General features: G+C 38.9%; 1 protein-coding gene across 1 annotated transcript in view; it reads left to right on the top strand.

Annotated features, from left to right (window-relative positions):
- Positions 1-16,005, top strand: part of LOC126475013 (uncharacterized) — a 276,772-nt gene that overhangs the window by 111,557 nt on the left and 149,210 nt on the right. The window contains exon 4 of the mRNA XM_050102551.1: positions 8,487-8,738. Coding sequence (XP_049958508.1) covers positions 8,579-8,738 — 160 coding nt within the window. The 5' untranslated portion in view covers positions 8,487-8,578. The remainder of the gene's footprint in view (positions 1-8,486; positions 8,739-16,005) is intronic.

The following is a 16,005-nucleotide window of genomic DNA, read 5'->3' as shown; positions in this document are numbered from 1 at the left end:
CAGAGGTCATTGTTGGCAACAGGAATAAAATAATAATTGGATCCTTTTACTGACCTCCCAATTCAGATGATACAGTTGCTGAAAAGTTCAAAGAAAACTTGAGTTTGATTTCAGACATGTACCTGACTCATACAATAATAGTTGGTGGTGAGTTTAATTTACCCTCGATATTTTGGTGAAAATACATGTTTAATTCCGGAGGTATGCATAAAATATCATCTGAAATTGTGCTAAATGCATTCTCTGAAAATTATTTCGAGCTGTTAGTTCATGAGCCCACACGATTAGTAAACAGCTGTGAAAACACACTTGACCTCTTAGCAACAAATAATACTGAGTTAATAATGAGCATCAAAACCAATTCAGGGATTAGTGAACACAGGGTTGTCATAGCAAGACTGAATATTGTAATCCCCAAATTCTCGAAAAATAAGCAAAAAATATACCTCTTCAAAAAAGCACATAAAAATTCACTTGACGCTTTCCTGAGAGACAATCTTGACTCATTCCAAATTAATAATATAAGTGTAGACCAGATGTGGCTTAAATTAAAAAAATAGTATTGGCAGCAATTGAGCGATTTATACTGAATAAATTAACAAACCACAGAGTTGATTCTCCTTGGTACACAAAACGGGTTAGAACACTGTTGCAGAAACAATGAAACAAACATGCCGAATTGAAACAGACGCAAAATCCCCAAATTGGCGATCTTTTACAGAAGCTTGAAATTTAGCATGAACTTCAATGCGAGATGTTTATAACAGTTACCACAATGAAACTTTGTCTCAAAACCTGGCAGAAAACCCAAAAAGATTCTGGTCATATGTGAAGTATGTTAGTGGCAAGAAACAATTAATGCCTTCTCTGCACAATAGCAACGGAGATACTATCAAAGACAGTGCTGCCAAAGCAGAGTTACTAAACACAGCCTTCAGAAATGGTTCAAATGGCTCTGAGCACTATGGGACTTGACACCTGAGGTCATCAGTCCCCTAGAACTTAGAAATACTTAAACCTAACTAACCTAAGGACATCAACACAACCATGCCCGAGGCATGATTCGAACCTACGACCATAATGGTTGCGCGGTTCCAGACTGAAGTGCCTAGAACCGCTCGGCCACAGCAGCTGGCCCTTCCGAAATGCTTTCACAAAAGAAGATGAAGTAAATATTCCAGAATTCGAAACAAGAAAAGCTGCCAACACGAGTAACGTAGAAGTAAATATCCTCGGAGTAGTGAAGCAACTTAAATCACTTAATAAAAGCAAGTCTTCTGGTCTAGACTGTATACCAGTTAGGTTCCTTTCAGAGTATGCTGATGCATTAGCTCCATACTTAACAATCATATACAACTGTTCGCTCGACGAAAGATCCATACCCAAAGACTGGAACATTGCACAGGTCACACCAATATTCAAGAAAGGTAGCAGGAGGAATCCACTAAATTACAGGCCCATATCATTAACGTTGATATGCAGCAGGATTTTGGAACATATATTGTGTTCAAACATTATGAATTACCTCAAAGAAAACACACAGTCAACATGGGTTTAGAAAACATTGTTCCTGTGAAACACAACTAGCTCTTTATTCACATGAAGTGTTGAGTGCTACTGACAAGGCGTTTCAGATCGATTCCGTATTTCTGGATTTCCAGAATGCTTTTGACACTGTACCACACAAGTGGCTCGTTGTGAAATTTTGTGCTTATGGAATATTGTCTCAGTTATGTGACTGGATTTGTGATTTCCTGTCAGAGAGGTCACAGTTTGTAGTAATTGATGGAAAGTCATTGAGTAAAACAGAAGTGATTTCTGGCATTCCTCAAGGTAGTGTTATAGGCTCTTTGCTGTTCCTTATCTATATAAATGATTTGGGAGACAATATGAGCAGTCGCCTTTTGTTGTTTTCAGATGATGCTGTTGTTTATCGACTAATTAAGTCATCAGAAGATCAAAACAAACTGCAAAATGATTTAGAAAAGATATATGAATGGTGCAAAAAGTGGCAGTTGACCCTGAATAACAAAAAGTGTGAGGTCATCCACATGAGTGCTGAAAGGAACTTGTTGAACTTCGGTTACACAATAAATCAGTCTAATCTAAAAGCTGTAAATTCAACTAAATACCTAGGTATTACAATTATAAACAACTTAAACTGGAAGGAACACATTGAAAATGTTGTGGGGAAGGCTAACCAAAGACTGCATTTTAGTGGCAGGACACTTAGAAAATATAACAGACCTACTAAGGAGACTGCCTACACTACACTTGTCCATCCTCAGAATACTGCTGTGCGGTGTGGGATCCTTACCAGATAGGACTGACGGAATACATCAAAGAAAGGCAGCACATATTGTATTATCGCAAAATATGGGAGAGAGCGTAACAGAAATGATACAGGATTCGGGCTAGACATCATTAAAAAAAAGCGTTTTTCGTTGCGACAGAATCTTCTCACGTTCCAAGTTCCAATCACCAACTTTCTCTTTTGAATGCAAAAATATTTTGTTGACACTGACCTACATAGGGAGGAACAATCACCATGATAAAATAAGGGGAATCAAAGGTCGTACAGAAACATACAGGTGTTCATTCTTTCCGCGTGCTATACGAGATTGGAATAATAGAGAATTGTGAAGGTGGTTTGATGAACTCTCTGCCAGGCACTTAAATGTGATTTGCAGAGTATCCATGTAGATGTAGATGTAGATGAATATTGTAGATGTACAGCTGTGCTGCAAGGATGCTGTGGATGACAACCAAAGGGGGTCCTGCTATGAAAAGATATGGCACCCCAGACCATCACTCATGGTCATTGGATGTATGGCGGGTGCCGGTCAGTTTGGTGTCCCAGCATCATCTGGGACATCTCCAGACATATCTTTGCTGGTCATCAGGGCCTGGAATCTCATTGACTGGAGTAGAACTGTCTTCAGTGATGACTCCTGCTTCGAATATTTCCTAGCAGAACCCCTTTGGTTGTCATCTGTGGCACTCTTACAGCACAGCAGTACGTTGGCAATATTATACACCCCATTTTGTTGCCCTTCATGGCAAGCCATCCTGGGCTCACATTTCTGCTAGATGATGCCCACCCATACATGGTGAGAGTTTCTACTGCTTTTATTCATGCTTGCCAAACCGCGACTTGACCAGCAAGGTCACCAGATCTCTCCCCAATTGAGAACATTTGGAGTATTTTGGGTAGGGCCCTCCAACCAGCTCAGAATTTTGAGAATCTAATGCATCAGTTGGACAGAATTTGGCATGATATCCCCAGGAGGACATCCAACCACTCTATCAATCAATCCCCATCCAGTTAACTGGTTGCATAAGAGCCAGGAGTGGACCAACACATCATTGACTTGCTCAATTTGTGAAGCTCTTTCCCTTAAATAAATCATTCAATTTATCTGAAATTATAATCATTTGTTTGTCTGTAGATGTACGTCAAATCTACCTTTTCCTGCTGTATTTAGATAATTCCATCATGGTAAGTCTTTTTTGTCTTAGAGTATAATTTTATCTGATCTGTAAGTACACTGACAGTTACTGTACTGGAATGTGAAGTTATTCTGGTGCAAAAATGGCTGCGGAAGCAAGATTATATGTGGACGTCAAATTTTCCAGGTTGGATCTGCTGTTAGAGTGTGTCAGAAAATTAACAATGAGTTCCCCAAGAATATTTCTCTGATGTTTTATTACAAATGTGCCATAGTACGGGGACTACAAGTAACTGCTTCAAAAAGAAACTAAAATCTTTTAAAGGTGCCCATCATTACCACAATAGATAAACAAGAATTATTTACAAGCACTTTATTGCACACAATCCAAAATACTACTCTAAACAAAAACAGTGTACGTCAGATGCACTGCAAATGGTGCTGTTCTTTTTGACACAGATACCATCACCACCTTTTTTTTAGCTTTTCTACAGAACGAAGTTCATAAGTCATAAATAATTATCACTAGATTTTCTATATGAAAACTAACATGGTGATCACTGAAACACAGAATATGGGAACAATATGTACCTTCTTGAGCATGCACAGTAAGTGATGTTATGATGAGAAATTGATTTTGGCTGTTAGAAGCAGTTACATGGTGTCTGAACTGTTCAGTTTCTGGTTGGAAGCTATAACATTGATGCTGTTGGCAGGGCCTCTCTGATCACGAGTGCAATGGTTCTCTTTGATGATGATGCAAGTTGTGAGAGAACCTATTTCTATGTACACTACACGAGCAAAAGTATCTGGACACACATATGTATGCAGAACTGACAACTAAATGTTGAGAGGGGTGGACCTGCCAATATAAAAGGAGATGGGAAGTATTGTGTTGTCAGTAGAGAAACAATATCAGCAGAATGGGTCAGTCATGAGAGCCCAGTGACTTCAAACATGGACTAGTTATTGGATTTCACCTGAGTAACAGATCCATCAGTGTTGTTTCAAACCTCCTAAAGAAGCCCACGTTGAGCATTGATGGTGTGATTGTGAAGAAAAAGCCACAGCTAAACCAAAACCAGGAAGACTTCATGTACTACTGATGGACAGGGACCATTGAGCATTCTGGAGAATGGTTGTAATCACTCATAAGTTGCAAAGCGCTACCAGCAGTCCAGCTAGGACAATCATTTATGTATGGAGTCAAAAAGAATGAAGTGTAAGGGGTGATCAATAAGTTTCTGGAAAAGTTTCTGTTTGAGTATGTCACTCCATTATATATGCAATGTAGCATGACTCTGATGTGGACATATATGCACTGATACCTAGGCAATTGATTAGTGTGACATTTGTGTTCTTCCTATGTGTGTGCAGTAAATGTAGAAACGTGAATTATGGTGATGTTATTACCAAATATGTCCAAACAGGACCAATGTGTTGTTATTCTTTTCTTGGCTGCCAAAGGACAAAAACCAGTAGACATCCATCAGAGAATGAAGAATGTGTATGGGGCAGCATGTCTGTTGAAAACCACCATTGCGGAATGTCTGCTGCTGCCTCCGTGATAATGCACATTCCCATATTGCAGATGTAATGCAGAAGTTACACCAGCTGAAGTGGGTGACACTGGAGCACTGCCCTATGGTCCTGATCTCTCCCCATGTGATTATCATATCTTCAGTCCCTTAAAAAAGGCACTGAAGGGTTGATGATTCCTGTCAGACAAGGATGTCCCACTGGCACTTACAGACTTCTTCACCCGTAGGACATAGTGTTTTACCAAATAGGTATCTTCAAACTGTTGCATTGTTGGGATGGTTGCCTCAATGTTCATAGCAATTTTGTGTGGCTGGCATATTGATTCTGGAATGTATGGACTTAAAATGGAAACTTTTTGATCAATCCTTATACAATGGTCAAACAGCTCTCACAAAACAGACACTTCTGTATCAAACGCTAAGTGATGCTTGAGGAGGTGTAAAGAGCATCACCACTGGACAGTGGATAACTGGAAAGGAGTGATTTGGAGTGCTGAATTGCGTCATACCCTGTGGTAATCCAACACAAAAGTTTGGGTTCGGTGAACGGCTTGAGAACTTTGCCTGCCATCATGTGTAGTGCCAACGGTGAAGTATGGAAAATGTGGTGTTGTGGTATGTGGGTGTTTTTCAAGATTAGGGTGTGGTCTTCTTATTGTATTTAAGAAAATGCCCCATATTTATGTTCTCTAAGGTGCGTCTGTATACTTTTCATCAGATATTGTAGGTAGGTCTTCATACTTTGGTTGTATGTGTTTACATGTACCTTGCATATAAATTCATTGATTTGGCACAGCCTTGCAAGACTTGATGCTCATATAATGTACTCTATGAAAAAATGCTAAGCGGTTTGAGATAATCCCAACACTCCTGGATTGGGGACGGAGTGGAAGAGGTCACATGCAAAAATAATTAGAAAAAAAGTCAGTATTAGTGCTGAATCTATATTTTTGGGTTTTGGGTCCTAAGCTGATTGGTGGGGGTATCAATGTCATTTTGCCCCTAGGAATAGGGAAAGTGATGGAAAGGAGTGCCAACGTGAAAATAATTTAAAACATTCTACATAAGAGTCAAATACATGCTTTTGTGGTTGACTGGAGGCAGTAATACAGCAACAATATTAAATAAGCCAGGATATTAAATAATTTGGCAACACTATTAAATAAGAGGAAATGAAATAAATAAATATCTATCAGACTGGTAGTATGAGGACTACCGTGGCATCATCCCAGATTGCCATGGAGTGACAGGCATGCTTTCTTTGACACCAAGTGATACACATTATCTAAGGTAACAAGAATGAAACCACCTAAATTAATGGTTTTTCCATAGCCTCACTGTTGTACCTAGTAGTGGCAGAAGTTTGACAATGATGTAGTGAAGGTATAAATTTCCCTCTTCTCTCTTATTGCTGTTATGTGCATTTTCTGACAGACTTCACAATAAAATTTAGTGGAAATCATTTACACTATGTTTGTTGACACAACAAACCATTTTGATCTCATGAAATAGGATCCTTCTAATAATAGAGTGTACGTTTGAGTGGTTTTTTTATCAGCTTTTGAAAGTTTCACATCTATTATTGAGACTTACTGCCAGACATGAAAAGCTCAATGCACTCCAGCAGATCTTGTGATTTAACCCGGTTCCAATTGACATAGTACCGTTTACCATAGGAGGAAGGCAATCAATGTCATAGGGAAGAAGTAATGTACATTTGAAAACAGCACATTCATTGCATTTTTCTTTGCTTCTTGGTTGATGTTTACATATCTAAATTCGATCTCAATGCTGAAGTTTTGTGCTGGTTAATTTATGTGCCTGTATGGACTACTTCAAATAGACTGAGACAGTTTTTAAGAGATATAATATGCCATCACAGCCATTTAAACTTTTGCCTGCTACAACAATATGTTTTTTTTTACTACTGTAACTATGAGAGACCTATGGCGCCTACAGTTGACTTCAAATAATGAGGTTTACTGAAAGCTCTGCCAGCTGTACAGTGTTTATGTATCTCCCTATTCAAGGTCATGCTTTGACTTCCACAAAACTTTCTGGCAGCAGCACATTCTGAATCAATAAGGCTAAAGAAATTTCTTTCAGTTTTCTTCCTCTTCCAAGAACTGTTTCTCACGGTTGTAAGCAGTGCCAAATTTAATACAAGAATATACTGTTTGCAACAGCAATATTTACACCTTTCCAATATAATATAACATGTAAGCACAGTATATTATTAGATTTGTTTTGATGGCTGAATTGAAATTGGCTACGGGAATTTACTTGTGGACTCAATTACATTGCAGCCACCGAGTTAGGAAGAGCAGTTCTAGATGTGGTAACAGTTATAGAGCTTCTGTAGTACACACTAGATACACAGCTCAACACACTACCCTCTTTTGAATAGGTATTGAGATCATGAGTACAACCTTTCCTCCCACAGAAAACTTGCATGTTTCAGCTGAACCACCTAAAAATCTCTGCTTGTCAGTTTATTGAACATAATCATATAATTCCACAATTTACAAAGATTTTTGAATGGTGGTCACTCTTCACATTCTCCATTCTGCCATCCATATGAATCCAAATACATTACTTGCTTTAGGTTCATGTTAACTGTAAATAAAGACAACTGATTATCATGTTTGTGAACTGGAGGGGGGGGGGGGGGGGGGGGAAACACACAATTGCTGAGATTCTTTACCAGTAAGGGTTGTTGCTACTATTTCTTCCTCGCTACATACTGACAACTAAGTGAAAGTTGTTCTCATTCACAGCTCTGAATAGTAGCTACTGCACAGCATTCAGTAACACTATTAGTTGATCAGTTGTTGTCAAAGACATATTTGGAATCTTCACTTCGTGAGACATACTCATGTTATGGCTTCACTATGTCTGTGAAAATGTCAACAACCAAATTGATGGACCAAGTTATATTTGCCAATGGTATATATTTGTTTAATAATGCCCTCCACACTTACAGTGCTATCTGCAGCTTGAGCAGTTATGCTGTGGTTCAGTTACCTATATTTCCTAATCAGCTCATTAACCTAGGTTCATTTTTAATAGATAGCTGCAGAAGCCCACTAGACTAGATGAAGAAAGCAACATATTGTGATAGCAATTTTTATGTTATTATGAACTCAAGAACTTAGTGTGAAATTTACAGATCACGGTGTTTGTATATAAATATCTGTTTTTGCATTTGATATATTTAGTTGAAAAATAATTTTAGTTCTCCAGTTACCTATATTCATGTAAGTGGGGATGATTCTGTGTGTTTTATTGACTGCATAGTTGACTGAATTGCACTACATTGTTGGATCCGTCTTTTACAATTGTCACTACATTCTTTTATGTCTGACTGCTACTCTGAACTAATTTCTAGCTAGTAGAGCAGCTTGTGAATGAATGCTGTGTCATTACTGGTTGCTGGCTCAATGACTTTGTTTTTGACACACTGGCATGTAAAAAGAGCTGGAATTCAATGTTCCAGATGTTCCATCGCATGTTGATGAAGGAGGTACCCTGATTCTGGGTGAAACTGGTACTGTTAGACTTGGGCCGTCACTTATTGTTCACTGTAGAATGATACATCCAAGTGGAAAAGAAGTGGGTACAATGACTGGTGTGTGCAGTACAAGAATAAGCATTGTCAGAAAGGAAGATGCAGGGAGGTGGTCAGCCATTTATACCATGTCTGGTTCTATGCAGGAGTTTACAGCATCAGCTGTATTTAATGTAATAGGTAAGCTTTCTGTTTTATTGCTGTATTCAATAATTTAGTCATTAAAATCATGTTATAATATTAAAAGTAAAAAGTGGATGTATTACTGTTTGCAACATAAAAGTACTGCCTATTTACAAGTAACTAAAACAATGAAATCTGGATCTGGATTGAGAGACATATAATTGAAGAAGGCAGTTGAATATCTGTGTTCTAAAATCCAGTTTTCATGTTAAATATGGTGACATAAAATAAAGTAACTAGGCACACATTTTGAAAGACACACAAAGTTACTCAAAAACCCAGCGCAGGAGAGGTATATGATAAAGATGAGGATTAGAAAGTTAACAATCAAATAACATACAACATTCAGTTTCCAGAATACTTCTAATAACAAGCTGCCAGATGTCAGTAATTCAAATATGTGAGATGAATCTAAGAGAAATAAACAGAAAAGAGACAACACAGCACAAATGCTAAGAAAAGCACATAAATAAAAAAGACAGTTTTGGGGATGGGTGGGGAGGAAGGGAGGCAATCATAAAATAAACATAGATAAAAATGTTGTGTCTAGACAAGACAGCCTAGACACAATGAGAGGAAGCCAAAAGGCACGCGCTAAGCTAAAGCATGATGGCGTGAGGTCTGAAACAGGATACGTAATGAATGCTATAAAGAAAAGTATGTAGCTTCTGGAATACTTAACTTTAATCCATCCTTTTGGTACATCTGAAGATTGCGGCGATACAAGTGAGACTCTTTAGATACATGCAATGTTACTAATGGCGCCTTGCTAGGTCGTAGCCATTGACTTAGCTGAAGGCTATTCTAACTATCTGCTCTGCAAATGAGCGAGGCTTCATCAGTGTAGTCGCTAGCTACGTCGTCCGTACAACTGGGGCGAGTGCTAGTCCGTATCTCGAGACCTGCCTTGTGGTGGCGCTCGGTCTGCGATCACACAGTGGCGACATGCGGGTCCGACATGTACTAATGGACCGTGGCCAATTTAAAACTACCACCTAGCAAGTGTGGTGTCTGGCGGTGACACCACAAAAACAATAGAAGGAAAAAAGTAAGGTTATTTGTATGTGCACAAACACAAACATTCATCCATGCACACTTCGTTTATTCTTTGACAAGCTTGGCCACAGATTCCTTGACCAAGTGGTGAATGGTGCAAACTATAAATCACTCACCAGCTTCAACAATGTGCATCATCTTGATCCTGGAGACCGGTAGAAGTGCTGAAGACAGCTAGTATCATTTGTGAGGTTTCTGCACAACTCTTGATTTGCAGCACCATTCTGAGGACTGATTGCACCCCTTTGGATTAGAGCTGAATGCATGGTATAAACCAGACGATTTGTCAATTCTCTGACAGAGTTTACTGTAGATTTCTTGGTCATAGTGACTTTACAAGCCTCCCTGGTCAAGGAATCTGCAGCTGAGCCTGTGAAAGAGTACTGTAAAGTCACAATTGATGGTCAGATGCACAATGTACATCAGAACTGGTCACCTGGGTTGCACAGTATGTGTGGAATGACACATAGGATATTTTTAGATATTAGGTGAAAATCTGAGATCCCCATTACAAAAACCAGTGCTAGATAAAGCAGTTACTATTAAACAGACTGAACAGCAAATGCAGAGAGCGAGAAATTTTGAACTATGAATTATTAACTGCCAGAATAAACTGAGAGTTGGTTGAAACTTAAACTAAAGAACATGGAAAGTTTCAGCAACACACAGAATATATATCAGAAAAATTGATTAAGAGTAGGACGTATAACAACAAGCAGATGTATTAGGTCAAGCAAGGTCCAAAATGAATCCAGCTGTGAACTAATATGGGCAAGAGTCCTTGGAGTTGGTTGGGCTTAGATTAACAATCAAATATTTCTACCAGTCAACAGAGTCAGTCACATGGTTTGTAAAATTAATCAAACATAGCCTAAACATGATAGAACAGGAGCTTAACCAATACTGACTGGGAAAACTACACATTGTCATAAAAGACAAACAGTCTAATAAAGCAATAATGATTACACTGTCAGACAGCCACCCCACTCAGTCTGAAAGCTCATGTGGAAAAGAAATATTTTAGACCACCTGCCTAGACTTGATCGTACCATCGGTGATAGAGAGATTACTGATAAGGTGACTAGCTGTCCGTATAAATATGGACATGTCATCCTTTTTATCTCTTTGTCCAGGGTCCGGGCAGATTATTACATTATCATCACTTTCCCAAAGTTGACCATAATAATAATTATATTTGCAATTATTGCTGTTTTATTGCTCTTTTCTTAAATACCTTATCTACAGATGGCAGCAGGATCATTGTATTATCGATTTTCCACTACTGATCATGGATCAATCCATAAGTGAGTGCAAATATAGATTATTTAAAATTTCTGTTCCTTATTCATATTGTCTTGCATGGTATTATAGGTCTAATGTCATGTAGTCTGTACTTATGTGTGAGTCTGATTTGCTGTTTATGGTAACCAAATGATTTTATAAAATAACTGTCATTGTGACAATTTGCAATTACTTTTCTGTTTACACTGTTAGAAAGGAACAGCATGTGAAAACTAGGTGGTTGCCTCTTTTTCCAGCCATTGAAAGAGTACTGTAAATGTTTCCTGCTCTGAAATCTTACTTTCTGTCTGAAACCAAGCCACCAAAGGTTTCACTGCATTTTTTTTAGAATAAGAGGTTAAGTGAAGCCTACTTATGCCATTTGCTTTCATTTACATCTGTGTTCAGTCCAAATATTTTGCTAATAGAAAAGGAGGGCAATTCTGTGCTTGATGTGAATGAAATTTTAGAGTCTGTATGTAAGGTGCTTGAGAACCAATTAAATGAAAAATTCATTTGCCTAAAGGTTAAATAGAAGATGGAAGCAACAAAAGAAGGCTTTAATGAAGACATTAAACTTTTTATGGAGGAAGCATATGTTGCTGCATCAGTTGTTTGATGAACATTTAAAATGATGGCTCTGTATGTTTGATGACTTTTCCTGTTTCAAATGGATGTCTCTTTAAAAAAAAGATGTTAACTGTAATGATGTTAAAAAAAAGCCTTTTTTATTTGCAAGATAAATACTAAACTTTTGAAATTGAAGATGAAAAATGTTTTGACCAATTGTGTAATTTTATGCAATTTCTAAAACAGAATAGTAATGATACAGAATTTAGTGGGTTCTCTTGTAGTTAAAACTGGGCCATATATTTTTGTGAAAGTAAGTGTTTTCATTATCATTCAGAATTGTTAAAACTTGCTGAATACTTTTTCAGTATATCAGGACACAGTGCAAATGCAGAATGAGCATTTTTGCTCATTATAAAATAGTGGACTGATGGCAGGAATAGGTTGAATCTGGAATCTATTGGAGGTATTTTAATGGTCCAGTATAATTTAAAAGAATTTTCCTGTGTATCTTTTTACAATTATCCACTAAGCAAGCCTAGACTTCTGCAGAAAGTTGGATCTTCAGAGAAGTACCATTAAAAGTTAAGGAATGTATGTTTGGGTATTAACTAATTCATTTATTGAATTTAAACATATGTTTCCATGTGCCCTCTTTTTTCTAACTTTGTCCTTCTTTTTGAAGCAGTTCTCCCTCTTTTTAATAGTCTTCATTTTGTCATCCTTGTTACTGATCATGATGCTTTTTCTGGAGGGATGGTCTCAAAGGCAAAAACTCATCAAGAAAACAAGAAAGCTAGGAGAATATTTGTGTTTGGTCAAACTGATAGACAATCATTAATAACCCACCTAAAAATGAACTGAGGACAGTTAGTTCAGATCTAACTAACACAGAACACTGGGTTTATAGCTCAAAGATGTTATAAACCATGGTTTAGGTAAATGCTCTGGTGTACTGGTGTGCAGAAGTTAAGGACAAAAGCAAATTTTGAATGATGTTTCATTTCAAATAGATACCACACTCATAACTCACACAATTATAGTAGTTGGTAAAAAAATGTTTAAAGTCAATGGTAAGCATAAAACATTGTACAAACAACAATGTAGGAAAAGATAGATTGCTACTTACTGTAAAGAAGACACATCAGGTTGCAGACAGGCATGATTAAAAGACACTTTGTCAGTAAAGAGGACACACATACATGCACACACAAGCAAGCACATCTCATGCACACACAACTGCCATTTACAGCATCTCAGGCTGGAATGCAGCATCACGTGGGATGCAAGCAGCAGTCTAGAGGCGGTGGAGAATGGGAAGAGGAAGGGGAAGGGATAGTAGTGTATGGGTGGGGAGAGAGATGTATGCTGTCTGGTGGACTGTGCATGGAGTAGACTGCCAACAGGTGCAACATCAGGAGGTTGTGGAGCAGGGAGGTGGGGGGAAAAAAGGAACAAAAGAGGAGAGGAGTGGGGAAAGACAGGTGGATGCATTGGCAGAGGGCTGCCAGGCATTCCAGAACCACCTCTGTTCCCTCTGAAAGATACTATTACTCTCCAATCCACACTCAATACATCACATCTCTGAAATTAAATCCCTTACTCTCCAGCACCAGGAAGAGCATTCCAGACACCACTTCCATAGATTATCCAACCTGCTGACACCCTAATGCCACCTTGAGACTCCACTATCCAACCCCTATTGTATCCACAGTGTTCCTCCTCATCCACACCTCATAAAACCTAAACCTTACCTAGCTGGTCTTTTCAACTTGCCACATCCCCCCAAAACTCCCTACCAACTCTCCACCAAATACACAGCCAAAACATTCCTGGAACACTGTTGTTAACCCTTCCACCAAAACCTTCAACTCCATTGATGTTTCTGTCCTACCCAAAGGCCTCATCTTTAGCCCTAAACCCAAATTCAACAATGCTGGACTAGCCAAAGACCTACTCTACCTCTCCCGAATCCTACAGTTGAAGCACTTCTTTGCTGCCAATCCCCCCAACCAAAACCACCCTAATTCGAATGTTAAATCCTGCCTCTTCTAGTTCATACCACAATCCAACTGTGATCCTACCCCCTTCCCACCTAACCACCCACTGGTCAACTTCCAGGAATTCCTTACCTCCAACTTTGCCTCAACATTCTTCACCAGGTCCCTGCCCCAGAATGCCAACCTCTACATCTACATCTGCACCTACATGATTACTCTGCTATTCACAATAAAGTGCCTGGCAGAGAATTCAATGAACCACCTTCAAGCTGTCTCTCTACCGTTCTACTCTCAAACGGCGCGTGGGAAAAATAAGCGGCACTATCTCCCCTGTTTTGTGATAGTACAAAACGAGCTGCCCTTCTTTGAACTTTTTCTATATCATCTGTCAGTCCCACCTGATGCGGATCCCACACCACACAGCAATACTCCAAAATAGGGCAGACCAGCGTGGTGTAAGTAGTCTCTTTAGTACACCTGTTGCACCTTCTAAGTGTTCTGCCAATGAATTGCAGTCTTCAGTTTGCTCTACCCACAACATTATCTATGTGACTGTTCCAGTTTAGGTTATTTGGAATTGTAATCCCTAAATATTTAGTTTAATTTACAGCCTTCAGATCTGTGTTACTTATCATGCAGTCAAAATTTGGTGGATTTCTTTTAATACTCATGTGAATAACTTCACACTTTTTTTTATTCAGGGTCAATTGCCACTTTTTGTACCATACAGATATCTTATCTAAATCATCTGGCAATTCATTTTGGTCATCTGATAACTTTACAAGATGCTAAATGACAGCATCATCTGCAAACAACCTAAGGGGGCTACTCAGATTGTCTCCTATGTCATTAATATAGACCAGGAACAATATAGGGCCTATAACACTTCCTTGGGGAATGCTGGATATTACTTCTGTTTTACTTGATGACTTTCTGTCTATTACTATGAACTGTGACCTTTCTGACAGGAAATCAGTCCCACAACTGAAGTGATATTCCACAGGCATGTAGTTTGATTAGAAGGTGCTTGTGAGGAACAGTGCTGAAAACCTTCTGGATATCTAAAAATACAGAATCAATTTGACCCCCCTTTCGATAGCACTCACTACTTCATGAATGTAAACAGCTCATTGTGTTTCACAAGAATGATATTTTTTGAACCCGTGCTGACTATGTGTCAATAAATTGTTTTCTTTGAGGTAATCTGTAATGTTTGAACACAGTATATGTTCCAAAACACTACTGCAAATCAATGTTAGTGATATGAGTCTGGAATTCAGTGGATTACTCCTATTTCTCTTTTTGGGTACTGGTGAGACTTGAGCAATTTTTCAGTCTTTAGGTATGGATCTTTTTGTGAGCAAGCAGTTGTATATAATTGCTATATATGAAGCTATTGTATCAGCATACTCTGAAAGGAACCTGACTGGTATACAATCTGGACCAGAAGCCATGCCTTTATTAAGTGGTTTAAGCTGCTTACCTGACTGGTATACAATCTGGACTGGAAGCCATGCCTTTATTAAGTGGTTTAAGCTGCTTTGCTACAATGAGGATATCTACTTATATGTTTCTCACCTTGGCAGTCTCATCTTCTTTGGTGGAGGAATTTTGGAAGACTGTGTTTAACGGCTCTGCTTTAGTGGCACTGTCATCAGTGACTTCACCGTTGTTGTTGTTGTTGTGCAGTGGAAGTATTGATTGTGTCTTGTCACTGGTGTGCTTTATGTATGACCATAATCTCTTTGGGTTCTGTGCCAGATTCCGGGACAAGAGTTTCATTGTGGAAATTATTAAAAGCATCTCGCATTGAAGTATGCACTATATTTTGAACTCCTGCAAAACTTTGCCAGTCTTGGGGATTTTGCATCCTGCAGACAAAGGATCCACCACTGTTGTTGTGAATTGCAGTGACTACCTGGCAGGAGGCCTCCACCAATTGTCTGACTCTCCAACCTATAAACTTGGCCAGAGTGATCCCATCCCAGAAGTCAAACACAAACTGCAATCCCAACTTAAAGCCTTGAGCCCTTCCCAGAAAATATCCCCTGAATCCTTTTCCCTCCTCACCCCTATGACAGCCCGCACACCCACCTTCTCCTTGCTCCCCAAAATTAACAAACCCGACAATCCTTGATGCCCCATTATGGCTGGTTATTATGACCCCACTGAAAGAATTTTGGTATTCATTGACCAACTAACTCTCCATAATCTAGCCTCCCATGTCAAAGGCACCAACCACTTCCTTCACAAACTCTCCACCATCCCCACCCCTTTACCTCCTGGATCCCTACTCATCACTGTTGACACCACCTCCCTATACATCAACATTCATTGTGCCCAGGGTCTTACTGTTA

This window comes from Schistocerca serialis, chromosome 4 (assembly GCF_023864345.2).
Source record: "Schistocerca serialis cubense isolate TAMUIC-IGC-003099 chromosome 4, iqSchSeri2.2, whole genome shotgun sequence".
Lineage (NCBI taxonomy): Eukaryota > Metazoa > Arthropoda > Insecta > Orthoptera > Acrididae > Schistocerca > Schistocerca serialis.
Note: the sequence above shows the minus strand (reverse complement) of the source record. Positions and strands in the feature narration are given on the sequence as shown.